This window comes from Triturus cristatus, chromosome 12, assembly GCF_964204655.1.
Source record: "Triturus cristatus chromosome 12, aTriCri1.1, whole genome shotgun sequence".
Taxonomy (NCBI): domain Eukaryota; kingdom Metazoa; phylum Chordata; class Amphibia; order Caudata; family Salamandridae; genus Triturus; species Triturus cristatus.
This window is the reverse complement of record NC_140595.1, coordinates 824,898,208-824,914,799: the sequence shown is the minus strand read 5'-3', so window position 1 is coordinate 824,914,799 and position 16,592 is coordinate 824,898,208. Positions and strand designations below refer to the sequence as shown.

At 45.6% G+C, this 16,592-nt stretch overlaps 1 protein-coding gene across 1 annotated transcript in view; it reads left to right on the top strand.

Moving 5' to 3' along the window:
- Nucleotides 1-16,592, top strand: part of AGFG2 (ArfGAP with FG repeats 2) — a 567,631-nt gene that overhangs the window by 302,720 nt on the left and 248,319 nt on the right. Inside the window, exon 8 of the mRNA XM_085639598.1 lies at nt 9,480-9,585. Within this exon, the coding sequence (XP_085495724.1) occupies nt 9,480-9,585 (106 nt within the window). The remainder of the gene's footprint in view (nt 1-9,479; nt 9,586-16,592) is intronic.

Genomic DNA, 16,592 nt, shown 5'->3' with positions numbered 1-16,592 from the left:
CCATCGAAGCCCTCGGTTCTGAAATCACCGGTGCCGACAGACGATTCGGCACCATTGGCTCTGTTTACACCAGACCCTTTACAAAAGACTCTGTCCAAAGATCCAAAGACTGGGCTATTGACTTTAATTATCAAGAAAAGACGCCTTGATACTCCGGCTCCTCCTCCACCACCCAAGCGGAAGGACTCTGCTACTTCTCCCCTCAGAGTGCCCTCCCCACTACCGCCTCCCCTACCTCCTCCACCCCCTCCCCCTCCCAGGTCTCCGCCACCTTTACCTCACTACTCTCCGACCCCGTCCCCAGATCCGGATGACGGGGACCCGGACAATTACCCGGCGGACGCCCCAATGGATCCCACTCCACCGGGGACCCCAGACCCATGGGAGGATTACAATAACCCTGATGTACCCGATATACCTCAGGACGACCTATACCCATCCAGGCCGTCTCCTCCAGAGGACTCCTTAGGGTTCCATCATTTAGTGCAGAGAGCAGCACACTACCATGGGGTGGACATGCACACTGAACCAGTGGAAGACGACTTCTTACTGGATACATTTGACATACAGGACAAATCCACTTCTATTTTACCCATGCTTAAGGGTGTCACCAAGCATGCCGCAGAGGTGTTCAAAGACCCTGTCAGGGCCAGGGTACTAAACCCTAGAATAGAGAAAAAGTATAAGGCGGCACCCACAGACCCTGCATACATTAAGGGCCCTGCTCCCTTAGATTCCCTAGTTGTCTCTACAGCTAGAAAGCGGGCTAACTCCCAGTCCTCAGGAGAAGCCCCACCGCCAGACAAGGAATCCAAACTCCTAGACGCGTCTGGCAAGCGCACCGCCTCTCAAGCTGCAAACATGTGGCGCATTGCAAACACACAAGCGCTACTTGCGCGCTATGACAGAGCACACTACGACGAACTTGAGGCTCTTATGCAGCACCTTCCCGAGAAACACAAGCGTAGGGCTCATGAGCTAATACAGGAGGGTAAACTCATTACAAACACCTCCATTAATTGTGCCCTCGATGCAGCAGACACTGCTTCTAGAGCCATAAATACCAGTGTCCTACTTCGTCGCCATGCCTGGCTCAGGATCTCAGGGTTTAAGCCTGAAGTCCAGGCGTCCATACTCAATCACCCCTTTGACCAACAAACTCTCTTTGGGCCCAAGGTAGACGAAGCGTTGGAAAAGATGAAAAAGGACACAGACACAGCAAAGTCTATGGGGGCACTCCAAACACAAGCCTCTAAACGTTCCTTTCGACGCTCCTCCTTTCGTGGCACAGGCAGAGGCTTCTCCACCGATAGCACCTCTACCTCCTACAAATCCCCTCCTCAAAATACCTTTTCAAAGGGCAACCAAAGGGGTGGTTACAGAGGCAACAACAATAAGGGCAGGGGCAAAACTAACAACACCCGTTCTGCCACCTCGCCCACACAATGACTTCCCTCCGCTCCCCCCAGACCATTCCACTCCGGTCGGGGGCAGACTACAAAACTTTATCCACGCATGGGAGTCCATAACATCGGACAAATGGGTGACCCAAATCATTCGGTCAGGGTACTGTCTCGAGCTAACATCTACCCCACCCAATATCCCACCAAGGCACCGCCCAATGTCTCAAGAACATTCCACACTGCTCAAACAGGAGGTACTCTCCCTCCTCCAAAAACACGCTATAGAGCAGGTCCCCATCAATCAGCAAAATCTAGGGGTTTACTCCCAATATTTCTTAATACCAAAGAAAGACGGGACCCTCAGGCCCATTCTGGACCTCCGGCCTCTAAATGCCTACATACATTCAGACCATTTCCATATGGTCACCCTACAACAAGTCCTCCCGCTCCTCTGTCAGGGAGACTTTCTCACAACCTTGGATCTGAAAGACGCATACTTTCACATTCCAATACACCCCTCTCACAGGAAATACCTCAGGTTCGTGGTGGACGGGCAACATTACCAATTCACGGTTCTCCCCTTCGGGGTCACCACCGCACCACGGGTGTTTACCAAATGCCTAGCGGTAGTAGCAGCACACCTCAGACGTCAACACATTCACGTCTTCCCTTACTTAGACGACTGGCTGATAAAAGCCGCGTCTTACCACCAATGCGTGCAGCATACAAACAGCACCATCCAACTGCTCCACCAGCTAGGCTTCACGGTGAACTACCAAAAGTCCCACCTCATACCATCTCACACAAAGCAATATCTCGGGGCCACTATAGACACCTCCAAAGGTATTGCCTATCCAAACTCAGCCAGAATCACAAGCATTCAAGCCTTACGCAAAACATTCCTTCCCCAACACTCTCTTCCAGCAAGAGTGTTCATGAAGCTCATAGGAATGATGGCGTCTTGCATCTTTATAGTGCCCCATGCAAGACTCCACATGCGTCCACTTCAAGAGTGCCTAGCACAACAGTGGAACCAGGCCCAGGGTCAGCTGACGGATCTGGTGTTGGTGGACGGCCGCACACATCACTCTCTGCAGTGGTGGAACACCACAAACCTTTCCAAAGGGCGGCCGTTCCTGGACCCGGTTCCTCAGGTGATTCTAACAGCGGACGCATCGCTCTCCGGCTGGGGAGCGCACCTCCTACACCTCACAATGCAAGGTCTATGGACGCCACAGCAAAAATCGCTCCACATCAACCATCTGGAGCTCTTGGCGATCTTTCTAGCCCTAAAATCTTTCCAAAAACAGATTTCGGGCAAAGCAGTCCTCATTCGCACAGACAACATGACTGCAATGTATTATATCCAAAAACAGGGGGGGGGGGACTCTCCCCAGCTCTCCCGCTTAGCCCAGAGCATATGGTGATGGGCAATTCCCCAAAACATCTTTCTCCTGGCACAACACGTTCCAGGCGTACAAAACACCATGGCAGATCTGCTCAGCAGACAAACGCAACAACTACACGAATGGGAACTGCATCCACAAGTTCTTCAGCCATTCTTCCAACAGTGGGGGCATCCTCAGATAGACCTCTTCGCCACCCACGAAAACAAAAAATGCCCAAGCTTCGCCGCCAGATACCCACACCCATTGTCCAAGGGCAATGCGATATGGATGAACTGGTCAGGCAGATTTGCATACGCCTTTCCACCTCTCCCACTAATTCCATTAGTGGTCAGGAAGCTACAACAGCACTCCCTCACACTCATTCTGGTAGCTCCGACGTGGGCCAGGCAGCCGTGGTACACCACGCTACTACAACTATCAGTGGTACCACATCAAAAACTGCACCTATCCCCATGCCTCCTAACCCAGAACCATGGAGAAATCAGGCACCCGGACCCAGCTCAGCTCAACCTGGCGATCTGGCTCCTGAAATCTTAGAATTCGGATACCTTAACCTTCCCCCTGATTGCATGAACATCATCATGGAAGCCAGACGCCCTACCACTAGAGCATGTTATGCCGCAAAGTGGAAAAGATTTGTTATTTACTGCCGTAACAATACAATCAACCCTTTAGATGCATCCATACAGCACATCATATGCTATCTGCTCCATCTTCACAGGTGTAACCTGGCATATTCATCCATACGCCTACACCTAGCAGCGATCGCTGCTTATCTACAAAACAGACAGCATTTATCACTCTTCAGAGTGCCTGCTATTAAAGCCTTCATGGAAGGCCTTAAACGAGTAATTCCTCCCAGGGCACCACCTTCCCCTGTATGGAATCTAAATTTAGTTCTTACACGACTAATGGGTCCGCCCTTCGAACCAATGCATAAATGCGAGCTACAGTTTCTCACCTGGAAAACAGCTTTTCTCGTAGCTATCACTTCCCTTAGAAGGGTTGGTAAAATACAAGCGTTCACTATACAGGAACCCTTCATACAAATACATCACAGCAAGGTCATACTTCGCACAAATCCGAAGTTCCTGCCCAAGGTCATTTCCCCCTTCCATCTCAATCAATCGGTGGAATTACCTGTCTTCTTCTCGCAACCTCAATCTGTTGCAGAAAGGGCCTTACACACACTCGATGTAAAAAGGGCCTTGCTATACTACATACAAAGAACGCAACCCTTCAGGAAGACTAAACAATTGTTCGTCTCCTTCTCTCCACCACATAAAGGCAACCCCATTTCTAAATCAGGGATAACTAGGTGGATTGTAAAATGCATACAGATTTGCTATCAAAAGGCAAAAAGAACATTATCTGTTCCGCCTAAAGCCCATTCTACAAGAAAGTTAGGGGCTTCTATGGCCTTTCTAGGGAATATACCCTTAGATGACATCTGCAAAGCAGCCACATGGTCTACACCGCACACCTTCACAAAACATTACTGTGTAGATGTGCATTCCAAGCAGCAAGCTAGAGTGGGCCAGGCTGTACTAAAGACACTATTTCAAACCACTGCAACGGATACCGGTGGTCGCTGCTAAGGTTGGGTACTGCTATATAATCTATGCTAAGTGTACAATCTGCAGCTCATATGCCTCGAACGGAATATGCTACTTACCAGTATGCATCTGTTCTTGGCATGTAGAGCTGCAGAGTTGTACACGCCCACCCGCCTCCCCGGCTACCTGTATCCGTTCCAGTACATCTTATTTAGATACTACACACATGGGTTTCTCACTGTGATTACCAAGCTCCATCATTTCCCTGTTGGCGAAAAACAATCTGAGGATGGAGCCGAAGCCCATGCGCAGTACGGACCGAAGGAGGAGTCACCAAACTCGTGACTTCCAAAGACTGTCCAAGAAGAAAAACAAACTGCAAACATCCGGGCCCAACACCAGATGGCGATCTATGCTAAGTGTACAACTCTGCAGCTCTACATGCCAAGAACAGATGCATACTGGTAAGTAGCATATTCCTTTCACTACCCTAAAGTAGAGAATCAGTCCCAGTGCTCTTTCTGTACCATGCTGGGCTCTCTGCGTTATGCATGGTAACTGTGTACCTGTCCAGTTTATTCTGTTGAGCCCCTTTCATGCCCGTGCCACCTGCTAGGTTTGTTTCAAACCTCTCAATTATGTCTTTTGGTATGGATCTCTGCGCACAGGCTTGTCAGCGGAGGGTGTGAGGGTCTACGTCCCCCATTGCTGTGTGGTACTCCCTGCTGACTTTCTAGGGAACTTCTAAATCTTGACGGTGCTCCCTGTGTCCTTTCAGTTTCCCCACAGTTGCTCCTCACCCCCCCCACCCAGTCAGTGACCCTCGATTAAGGGAAAGAAGAGTGGTGGGGGGTCCCCTACTTGAAGAATGTCACGGTGTGTTGTGGGAGCTAAACCCACGGTTTTCCCAACTCATGTCCAGTGTCTGCAGGTTGATCTGTGTGTTTTACTGTGCCGCTTGGGTCAGTGCTACCGATCTTAGTTGTTCCATTAGGCCACCTCACCCGGCTTATGCATAGCCTTCCCATTGAGGCTGCCTCCGATAGGTACTTGTTTCCCTGCCCCAATGTCTGTTAACATCCTCCCACTCCAGCTGGGTCAGCTCTCCTTACCTTCCGAGACTCTGGCCAGCCACAGCCTCTGATCATCTTTCTTCACTCAGTCCTGGACCATCCGTCCCACCATTCTGCTCCGGGAATGTTGGCGTGGGTCTAGGCCGCTCAACTCTGCATCATGGAAAAGCCCGGTGGGCTATTTCAGTGGTCCTGGAACGTTAGCAGGTTGTGTCTTCTTTTTTTGATGGCAGGTGAGTGGTTGGGGGTCGGCTAGTACTGTGGATGTGGAGGGATTATGCTTCAAGTAATCAGAGCAATTCTAGTGAGAGGCCATGTTAGTCGGCGGTTGGCCTTCACTGTTGAGACTTTTCTCTTCTAAGGAGATCACTCACTCTGCACAGAGATTAATCTAATGATGGGTCCTCCTTGTACTGCCTGTTCTCCTCAAATTACTTGTACTCTAGCTAAAGCTTACACACCTAGGATAACTGCATCCAAATTGTTGCCATCGTAAATCAGAATATATTCTCCAACTCTCACAGTATTGTTACCTGCAAGAATTTCACCTCTGCATGTCGTACACGGAGTCCTGAGATATTGGTCAGAGTTGCGTGAAAATCTGGTATCAATGCCAACTCCACTGGCTACTACTTGTGTGATATGAGAGACTACTTGAGACCTAGGTTTCCTCTGGCAGCAGGTCTGCTGAAGCCAACTAAGAAGGTCTCCCTAGCTTCTGCGAAGACGCTCCCTCTCATCTCCAAAAGAAAGAATGGCCTGCTTTTCTGATTAGATATCTGCAGCCTGATTCAGCCATCGTCTCGGCTTCAAGAAAGAGCGTGCTGCTACGTCTTCATCTAAAGGTCCTTCCCCCTCAGGGCCATGAAGCGCAAGTCTTTGGATTCAGTGAGCAGGACGGTATGTAGCATATCCAGAGCACCTATGAAAGCTTCCAGTGCACAGCTTTGTAAGCAGATATTATAGATCCGTGTGGGGCTCCCTAAAGTGGTTCATAGACGGCCTCATTCTCCGAGAGAAGGGAAGTCTAGTTGAGGAGTTGAAGGTTTCAAGCAAAGATCATTGGTGCTGCAGTAGACTCCTCTGAATTGGTAGCTTGCAGTAATTGTTGTTGACTGGAGATATGGTGTTCATTCTGGCTTAACCTTACTTGCTTTATATTGCATGACCAGCAATGAATTCTAAGTCTCCCTTTCTTTGGCACCTGCCAACAGCGATGCATTGGATTAAATCTGAAATGGAGGCACTGAAGGAAGTGTGACGGGAAAAGATGGGAGGCATACCGAAAGCATCAGTTCAAGGCCCCTGATGATTCTACTGTCAACAGAATGCTGAAGCCTCTTTGTGACCTCAGCAACGACATTTGTACTAGCAACAGAGGCCAGCAAGGGATAGAAGTCCCCAATTCTTTGGACCTCTAAGGTAACCCCGGCTAGACGCAAGCACTGACACTTTCCTTCCCGCTGCTGGGCTAGGGTGGAGCGTCGACAAACATCTAAAATAAGTGGCAAGAGATCACAAAAGATGGAGGAGTGCTCACTATTGCACAAAAGGACTTTTCTCCCTTGTTCAAGACACTTCTAAAGAAGCGGACACCGTCATAACTGAAGAGGCTGCAGCAGGTAAACATTCTTTATCTGAAGCAAGCCACAAACAAGGTCCCAAGTCCCCCAGACTGAAAGGAAATAGTTTCATTTGACTACTTTTGAAAGAAAGGCCCCAAGAAAGAATTCAGGCTATTTTCGGCCTAAATATAAATGAATCGGGAATTCTGAATACTCTCAGTTCAGTTACATACCCTTGGGTTCAGCGAGTGCTGGATGTGTGCTAAAGACATTCAGGGTGCTTGTTTTCACATCTCTTTATCGGGGATGCATGGTAATTGTCTTTGGTTTCTGGTGGGGTAAGAACCACTACCAATAAAAGGTCCTGTTGTTTGCTCTCAAATCATCCCCAAAACCTATCTCAGATGCATGGTAGTTGTGACTGCACACCTGAGAAGGGAAATATATTAGTCTACCCTCATCTCTGCGACTGGCTTATCAAAGTCTCAGCTCGTCTAGAAACTCTTCAGCGCTATGCAATACCTCACTCACTTATCAGCACCTCTGGGGTTTGCATGCAATCAAACTGAGTCAACATCAACCCCAGTTCAATCGATCAACTACATGGTGTGGCTTTGACTTGAGGTAAGATTGTATCCTTAGAATGTGACATTGACTTCTGCCATCAGAACTAACAGTCTTTAATTCCTCAGACGATAATGCACTTGACTGTGCCCCAAATCTCATCTGCTGGGATGCATATCCCACTGTGTTTGTGGTGCTGTATGCTTGTCTTCCCATAGGAGTCGCTCCAGCTGTGGTTAGAAGACGGGTGGTGGCAATACGCTGACAGTTGGGGAAACAAGCCGGCTCTTACTCTGACCACGATCCAGCACTTTATTTCATGGTGCCAATCAAAAATCTTTTTGCAGGGATATTCCAACTTAAGCATTTGTGGCAGGTACCTCCCTAAGTGTATGGCAAGGGCATATAGCTCACCCCCAGATGCAAAGGAAATTGTCTCAGAAATAGATGTTATGCTATCTCTTCCCTGCTGGAATTCTGAGTAGTCCATCTGTGTATGCATCTAGTTATCTATATGTTAGCCACACAATGCAAACTTAGCAGGGTCAAAGATTAAGATACAGTCAGCAGCATGTGATTGGCGATGTGACTGAGTTGTGAGAGGGGAAGTGGCCTGTTTGTGCATTGTGATGTGGTGTTCTTTAAAGAAGTGTGTCTTCCGCCAATTCTTACATTGGAGGAGGGTCAGGCAGTCCTGTTCGAGTTGGAGGTGCCGTTTCACATCTGGATGCACAGATAGAGATGGACTCTTGCCTTGTTTTTTCTGTTTTGCACTTTTTCGTCTCCAGTCTGATCGTGTCCTGACTGTTTGCCAAGAGCAACCATAAATGGTGAGCTTTTCAGTCAAATGTGGGTGTGGACACCAGTGAAGATGGCTTACTAAATGATGCAGCCAGTTTTGAAGACCTTGTCTGAAGACAAGGGAAGCAAGTGATGTTAGATCATGGTGCAGCTGACATGGTAATATTTCTTTAAGCCTTTGATATGGTGCATGTTGTGTCACGTAGGATGTCATTAAGTGGAACTAGTGTCGAAGCTGTGAGCCTGTGGAGTAGCGCCTTGCTACCATCCAGATGCAAGAGTGCACAAGCTTGAATGGTAGCTCTAACATTGCTTTCGGAAGGGACAAGTTTCATTTTCTTTCAAAGAGAGAGCTGGTACCAGGCTGGCTTGATATTCTTGGCGTTTTTTGAGGGTGAGATTAGCATCCAAGGAGAATCAAAGTGCCTTAAAGTTTGGATTCAAACCCTCCAATGTTTATGCTGTTGAGCCAGGTAGCGATTCCTGTAGATTCCATTAGCTGCTCTGATATTAATTTTGACTCGAGAGTTGAAAAAATTGAAATCTAACAGTTCCACTAGCACCTCAACCGACTTCAATTAATTTGTCGTGGATGTATTCACTCAACTTAAAAAGAGTGAAAGTACTTGTAGACAAATAATTTGATGTCTTCCTTTTTAAGGCCAAGTTAGCATTTGGAAAGGAAAAAGAGTTCTGAGTACCTGTGTTGCTTGTGGCTCATGGAACAGCCAAAAAGACAAAAGTTGAAAAAGCCAGATGGTTTGTTTAACAAATCTAATGTGCCTTCCCAAAGGCAAACAGAGTATTACTAAGACGTTCACCTATAATTTCTTTAAACCGTACCTTAATTCATACCCTTCCCCCTCTAAGTACTCTCTTTGAGACTTATATTCATTTATTTCCTTTTTCTTCCCTATCTCTCTCCACTACCACCCCATCTTTTCTCGATCCCCTACTTTTAAGTAGAAGAAAACCAAGTTAGTTAACACTTGTGCTTGCTCCTAGAAAGGGGGGCTTTATGATTCATCGCTATTATAAATGATGTCTGTAGATGGTGCTATATTATTACGATTGTTTTCCTCCAGTACCCTCTTGCTTCTATTTGCAGGAGGCAGCCAGGGAGCAGATTTTGGTACTGTCCCCAGACCCACAAGCAGGATTCCAGACATGAACCTATTTGGGACCGGGACAGTTACAACCTCTAGTGCCGCCAGGTACAGCTTATGTGTAACCCTGAACACTTCATTCTAATAACTTTTGGTTCTTTCTGCATAGGTAAGCTCCACCAGGGCAGCGTTATCATTCTGTATACACAGCTCCAGATAGGCAAAAAACATATTGGCGCAGTCACTGTCTAACAGTTGTCACCTAATCCTGGTTTGCAAAAAAAAATGGCGTAAAAGGCAGCACTGCAGGGAAAGATTTGTAGGTTATTTATTGAAGCTTTTGTTTTCATAAAAATACATTTTGTGGACTGATGCTGCTGAGGAAACAGTTATATAAATCTAAAATTGACCGCTTGCACTTTCAACGCTACTAAAATCCACAGATATTGTATTCCTCTTGCAAGGGATCCTCAACAGATGCTTAGCTTTTAGAATAATTCTAGGCTGCCACACCTAACCCCAGAAACAACTCTGATATTTTTGTTTATTTTCAGAATATTTGAGAACGCTTTAACTCCTTATCCTTTTAAAACACATTTTCTGCCTGATACCTCTAACTGCAGATTCCTTCTCCTTAGAACATTCCCTAAGTGCCAGTTGGATCTTGACAAAGTATTTTTTGTAGGAGTGCCCTTATCCCCTAGATGGCATTGGTTAAAGCTACACAGACGCTCCACCCCGGTGCACCAGTTCCTTTCTTTCCATGCCATCTGACTTGGATCCAGGGCTTTGCTCTTAACTTCAACGTTTTTTCTGACCACTCCAAAACTTATCCACATTGTGCTAAGGAATCATGGGCTCACTGAAAACAGAACTGAAGAGGTGCTGTGACTGTAGAAAGCAGATGTAGATGATGGACCCACACAAGATGTGCATTTGGTGCTTGGGCTTATGATATGATTTGAACCCTTATGATAAATGCACTATAATGCACCCAAAGATGAGCCGAGACTAGGAGGTAAAGTCATATTTCACTGAATACAAGGAAAAGTCACAACCGTGCTAAAGATCCTGTTCCAAGTTCTGGGAGTGGTCTTGGTTATTGTGCCGTTACAGCAGTAGTTCCAGTTCCAGCTGAAAGACCCCAGGTAACTCAAAGTCCAATGCCCAAATGCAAGGAAAAAAAATTCTACCTCTCTGATTCCATAGAAAGGGCATACGAGTGGATCGAGCTCTCTGGCCATGGAGTCAATTCCTCAGTTGTCCTGAAAAACCCAGAGTTTCCTGCCCAGTCGTCGTCCCCGAAGCACTTTGAGGCTTTCAAAGAGGTCATGCTGCTAATTCTCAGTGTGCTTCTGGCGCCCTTGGACTCTCCTTTGGATCCCACAGAACTGCAGGGGCCACCAGTTGCGTTACCGCTGATGGGTACCTCCCCAGCACCATCTCTCCTTTCAGGTTCCACTAATGGATCCTCATTTATTCTGGTACAGATTTCCACCCCAGGATCCATACTGGATCCCAATGGCGCCGGATGATGATCTGGTGGCTTCCTTACCAAAAGTCATCCCTCCTTTCCAGATTGTGCAATACTACTAGGGTTCTTTGCTCCCCTCACACCTACAAAAGAGGAAGAATGGCTCCATTTGTTAGACCCCCACAAGGGCTTTAAGCTTTTACCCAGAAGCATTGGGAGGGTTAGCAACTTTTTGTGGGGTTCACCAAAGTAAAGAAAAGGGAAGGCAGTGCATAAGAAGACCTTGCAGAGGTGGATCTTCTGCATTGAAATCTGCTGCACACTGCCCACAGAAGCAGCCCCCAGGAGGTCTGAATGCCCCTTCAACACGGGCACACGTTGGTACCACCGCTAGGGGGGAGGGGGGTAATGCCTGTCCTTGATATCTGCTAGGCTGTACCTTGGGCGTTGGTGCATACGTTCTTGAAGCACTACTGCCTTGACAGCAAGTGTGGCAGGAAGGACGTTTCACCTGCTTGGTTCTGTAAGAATTTGTGGCTGAGGCCCCTACACTTACCCTCCACCTTGGGCAGGTACTTCCTTGATTTGTGTTGTAAGGTGTGTATCCATCAGCAAGAGCGTTAACGATGGTAAGTAACTTGTTCTTTTCTGAAATTAGAAAATCCAAGCCAAATGCTAAATAATACAGCAGACATCATTACACTTCTTTAACTTTTATTTTCAAGGCGAATGGGACTTTGTTTGGAGGGATCAGCCTCTCAAGAAATGTTAAAATGTTCCCAGAGTTCTGTTCCCACTCTAGCAGTTCCTTTGGACACTGTTCTCCTTCCTTTCTCTAGGTCTTTTCTTTACTCACTTGTGGTATAAGGACCTAAAGGTTTTTTGCACCTTTTTGTATGTGTTAAGACCGTGCTGCAAGGCTTTTACAGGAAAGGAAGAGTGATTCTTTTTCTCTGTCTGACTGCCTGGACGCCTTCAAATATTGCTCAATATGATGAACAAATATCAGGCACAGATGGTTCTCCTGTTTCCTACTTGGTCTGTTATTGGACAATGGTATTTCTATGTGCAGGGGTTGTTTGAAGATCCTGCCTGGAATCATCAGGAAGAAGTAGATTAAACTCTCTGCTGCCCAGCATTCAAAAACCCTTTTCTCTGCCCTGAGCAGAACGTGGTCTGCTATCTCACATGAAGTTTCCTCACCTCGTTTAGGGGTTGCTGTTGTGCCCCTCCTCCTTCTCCCGTGCCAGTGCTGAGAGTCCTAGCTGCAGGACATAGGTTCGGACAGACCCATTTGTCATCTTTCTCCATGTTCCCTGTGAGTGACTGGTGCGCCATGGTGAATATGAATATATATATATATATATGTATGTATATATGTGTATATATATATATATATATATATATATATTTACACTCCAATATTTCTCTCTTGCAAAGAATGAAAAGCACTCATGGGTAACGTGTTGACGGGTCTTTATTGCCAGAACAAACGCGTTTCGGCAGTCTGCCTTCTTTGGTGTTACCGGCACACCGTGAACGGCCGTCATTTAAACACCTCTATGCGTAATGAAAATAGACAAAGGACATGTCCAGTTTTACACAAGCGATTGCACCATTTTGTAATGTGTTGATTTTGTTGCATATAAGTTGCCAAACAGTCTAAAACCTAAAATAATGCTATGCATATCATTTTAAGTCAAGGATTCTCCAATTCTCTGAACATAGTTACACGGCAACCATATTGTATATAGTAGTTGTCGGTATTCAACGATCCCTCCCATACAATGAAAAGGTCATCAATATATCGGTACCATGCTGTTACAGTAACAGTAACAGCATGGTACCGATATATTGATGACCTTTTCATTGTATGGGAGGGATCGTCTGAGTCAGCTAGAGGTTATATTCAGATTCTCAATAACAACAACTTGAATCTGCACTTTTCCGGTACAGTAAGTCCAGTAGCAGTGGACTATCTGGACCTGAAAGTGTTTGTGTCGGCAGGCAAGCTAGAAACAGCCCTCTACCGTAAAAGTACAGCAGGCAATTCCATCCTTTTTGCGACCAGTAATCATCCTCCCAAATTGATACAAAGCATTCCGTATGGAGAGCTTTTGAGATTGAAGAGAAACAGCTCTAGGACATGTGATTTCGAAGCAGCTGCAAAAGATTGCATATCCAGATTTCAAGTGAGGGGGTATGGTCGGACTCTATTGGAGAAGACACTGCAAAAGGTCAGGGGGATCCCTAGACGGCATTTGTTGGAAAACAAGAAGAAAGTAAGGCGAGAGTCGGATGACCCCAATGAAGGCAAATTTAGGATGATCACTACATATTCTGCAGAAGCCAATTTTCTGAAACACATGCTTAAGAAAAATTGGCATATTTTAAAAACATCATAGGTGAGGATATTCCAACTTACCCATTGGTAACTTTTAAAAAGGCTAGATCCTTAAAAGATAGGCTAGTAAATAGCCATCTAATGAAGGAACCTCAAGTGCAGGGAACTTTGAAAGACACGCAGGGCTTTTTTCCTTGTAGTAAGTGCAAGGCTTGTTCAAACAGCAAGAGAGTTTTAACATATACAATACCTAACATCAATCTGAAAAGATCAATCAAAAAATTCTTAACCTGTAGCACTTCCTATGCGGTCTATTGCCTTGTATGTCCGTGTGGCCTTTTTTATATAGGCAGCACCATCCATCCTCTGAAAATAAGGGTACTCGAACATAGGAGGGCAATTGCAAAAAGCGATGCATCAAATCCTGTAGCAAGGCACTATGATGAAAAACATTCAAATAGTAAAAATGTCTTAGAATTTTTTGGCCTTGACCATGTTCCAGATAATATCAGAGGAGGTGACCACCTTAAGAAATTACGAAGGCTGGAATCACGTTACATAATTGACCTGCAAACTAAGTTTCCCAAAGGTTTGAATAGTAATGAGGAGCTATCAGTGCACTTGGGTACTTAGAATCTTGAATGATATGTTGTCGATGATGAATTCATATGATAATAATTGTGTTCTATGTATTTAATGACTGCTGTGCCACAATAAGTTTCTTCTTTTTTAAATTCCCCCTTTGTTTGAGAATTAAGCAATGTATTAAGGACAGCTGCCGATACACGGCGTGATGAAATGGTTGCAAATAGATACAATGCCATAATGACAGCAAAAAAAAAAGTATCGAGCATACAGTATAAATTATATTGAATACCGACAACTACTATATACAATATGGTTGCCGTGTAACTATGTTCAGAGAATTGGTGAATCTTTGACTTAAAATAATATGCATAGCATTATTTTAGGTTTTAGACTGTTTGGCAACTTATATGCAACAAAATCAACACATTACAAGATGGCGCAATCGCTTGTGTAAAACTGGACATGTCCTTTGTCTATTTTCATTACGCATAGAGGTGTTTAAATGACGGCCGTTCACGGTGTGCCGGTAACACCGAAGAAGGCAGACCGCCGAAACGCGTTGTTCTGGCAATAAAGACCCGTCAACACGTTACCCGTGAGTGCTTTTTATTTCTTTGCAAGAGAGAAATATTGGAGCGTAAATAAATTGCGGCAGGCACCGCCGCATTAATAGCACCCGACCGCGAGTGACTAGGACATGGTGCGAGTGGAGCGTGTGTGTGTGTGTATATATATATATATATATATATATATATATATATATATATATATTCAAATTGCGGTAAAATGGCGTGCTGCCTGATCGCTGGTGGTGCACAAAAGATAGCGCTGCCGCCAGCGCTGAAAATGTGAGAAAATATTCCCCAATCTCCTATGATTGAAGAGCCGGCACTCGAAATCATGGGTATTCTCCCGTTTATTGCATGATTACAATCCACACACGGACACCACAGGGACGCGTTTCAGCAGTCTTGCTGCCTTTCTCAACCTGTCATGCGCCATATTGGTGCCTCTTTTTTAAAGCTTTACATTCGTAAAGAGTAGAAATAGAAAATGCCTTTTTAACATTTAAAAGGGTGCGCATTTATAAAATACAAACTTGTTGCACAGTTGCATTTTACTCGAAGATAGAATCACAACAGAGTGAAACCAGCAAAATAAAAGTGCTCCAGGGTTTTTCACTTTCTGTGCTACTACGAGCAATGTTTATCAAGTCATTTTTTATGTTTGTTCCCAGCACACCTTTAACTGTTGCTTATAAAACCCGGACTGAATCCCTACAGAGTTAAAACAAAAATGGCATTTTAATCATGTCTCTTTTTTTGATAAAAAAACAAACAGTCACGCATTACCTGTCAATGGACAGAATATTTTCCAGCACAGTCGCCCCGTCTTTATAATCAGTTCCTTCCCTGTGCTTCCGCATTCAAGTGTACATCACTGTTTTCACTCGGAAATCAACTGCACTTCAGGGGACTTACAGTGGCGACTTTCTGCTGTTAAAACTCCAATCCGTGTGTTTAGAGTAAGCAATATAAACAAGCAGTAATAGGGTCCCATGATACCACCGCTTCCTCGGCCAGTGCCTTGCGGTGTCCAGCTCCTTTGAGGGGTGGTTATACCAGGGAGAGGATATGCATTTTAACAGAAGGTTACCAGTCCCCGCCAAGGGAGCTCCTGCTTCCAGCGTTTGAACCTCTCCTTCCATATATGCTTTCTCCTCTTCTCCATTGCCATAATCCTTCAAAGGGGGCACGCCTGTCTCAACATTCAAATTCAAATTGCGGTAAAATGGCGTGCTGCCTGATCGCTGGTGGTGCACAAAAGATAGCGCTGCTGCCAGCGCCGAAAATGTGAGAAAATATTCCCCAATCTCCTATGATTGAAGAGCCGGCACTCGAAATCAGGGGTATTCTCCCGTTTATTGCATGATTACAATCCACACACGGACACCACAGGGACGCGTTTCAGCAGTCTTGCTGCCTTTCTCAACCTGTCATGCGCCATATTGAGACAGGCGTGCCCCCTTTGAAGGATTATGGCAATGGAGAAGAGGTGAAAACAGTGATAAACATTGCTTGTAGTAGCACAGAAAGTGAAAAACCCTGGAGCACTTTTATTTTGCTGGTTTCACTCTGTTGTGATTCTATCTTCGAGTAAAATGCAACTGTGCAACATGTTTGTATTTTATAAATGCGCACCATTTTAAATGTTAAAAAGGCATTTTCTATTTCTACTCTTTACGAATGTAAAGCTTTAAAAAAGAGGCACCAATATGGCGCATGACAGGTTGAGAAAGGCAGCAAGACTGCTGAAACGCGTCCCTGTGGTGTCCGTGTGTGGATTGTAATCATGCAATAAACGGGAGAATACCCATGATTTCGAGTGCCGGCTCTTCAATCATATATATATATATATATATATATATATATATATATATTACCTACTGGCGATCGCCAGTAGGTAGTTATAGTTAGGACCACGTTTCCATAGGAAAACCTCAACATTCTATTTTGAATAACTTTGGCGCCGGTCGACGAATCCTCGCGAATTTCTCAAAATAGGTGGGGCGCTACGCTCCGCTCCTACCCTGAAAGTCTCGGGGGGGTTCGTCAAGCGGGGGCTGAGATAAAAGGGGGGTCCCAAAACGCGTTTTTCCCATGCATTTTTCCATAGGACCTTTAGAACGAGCTACAGCCCGAACGGCTG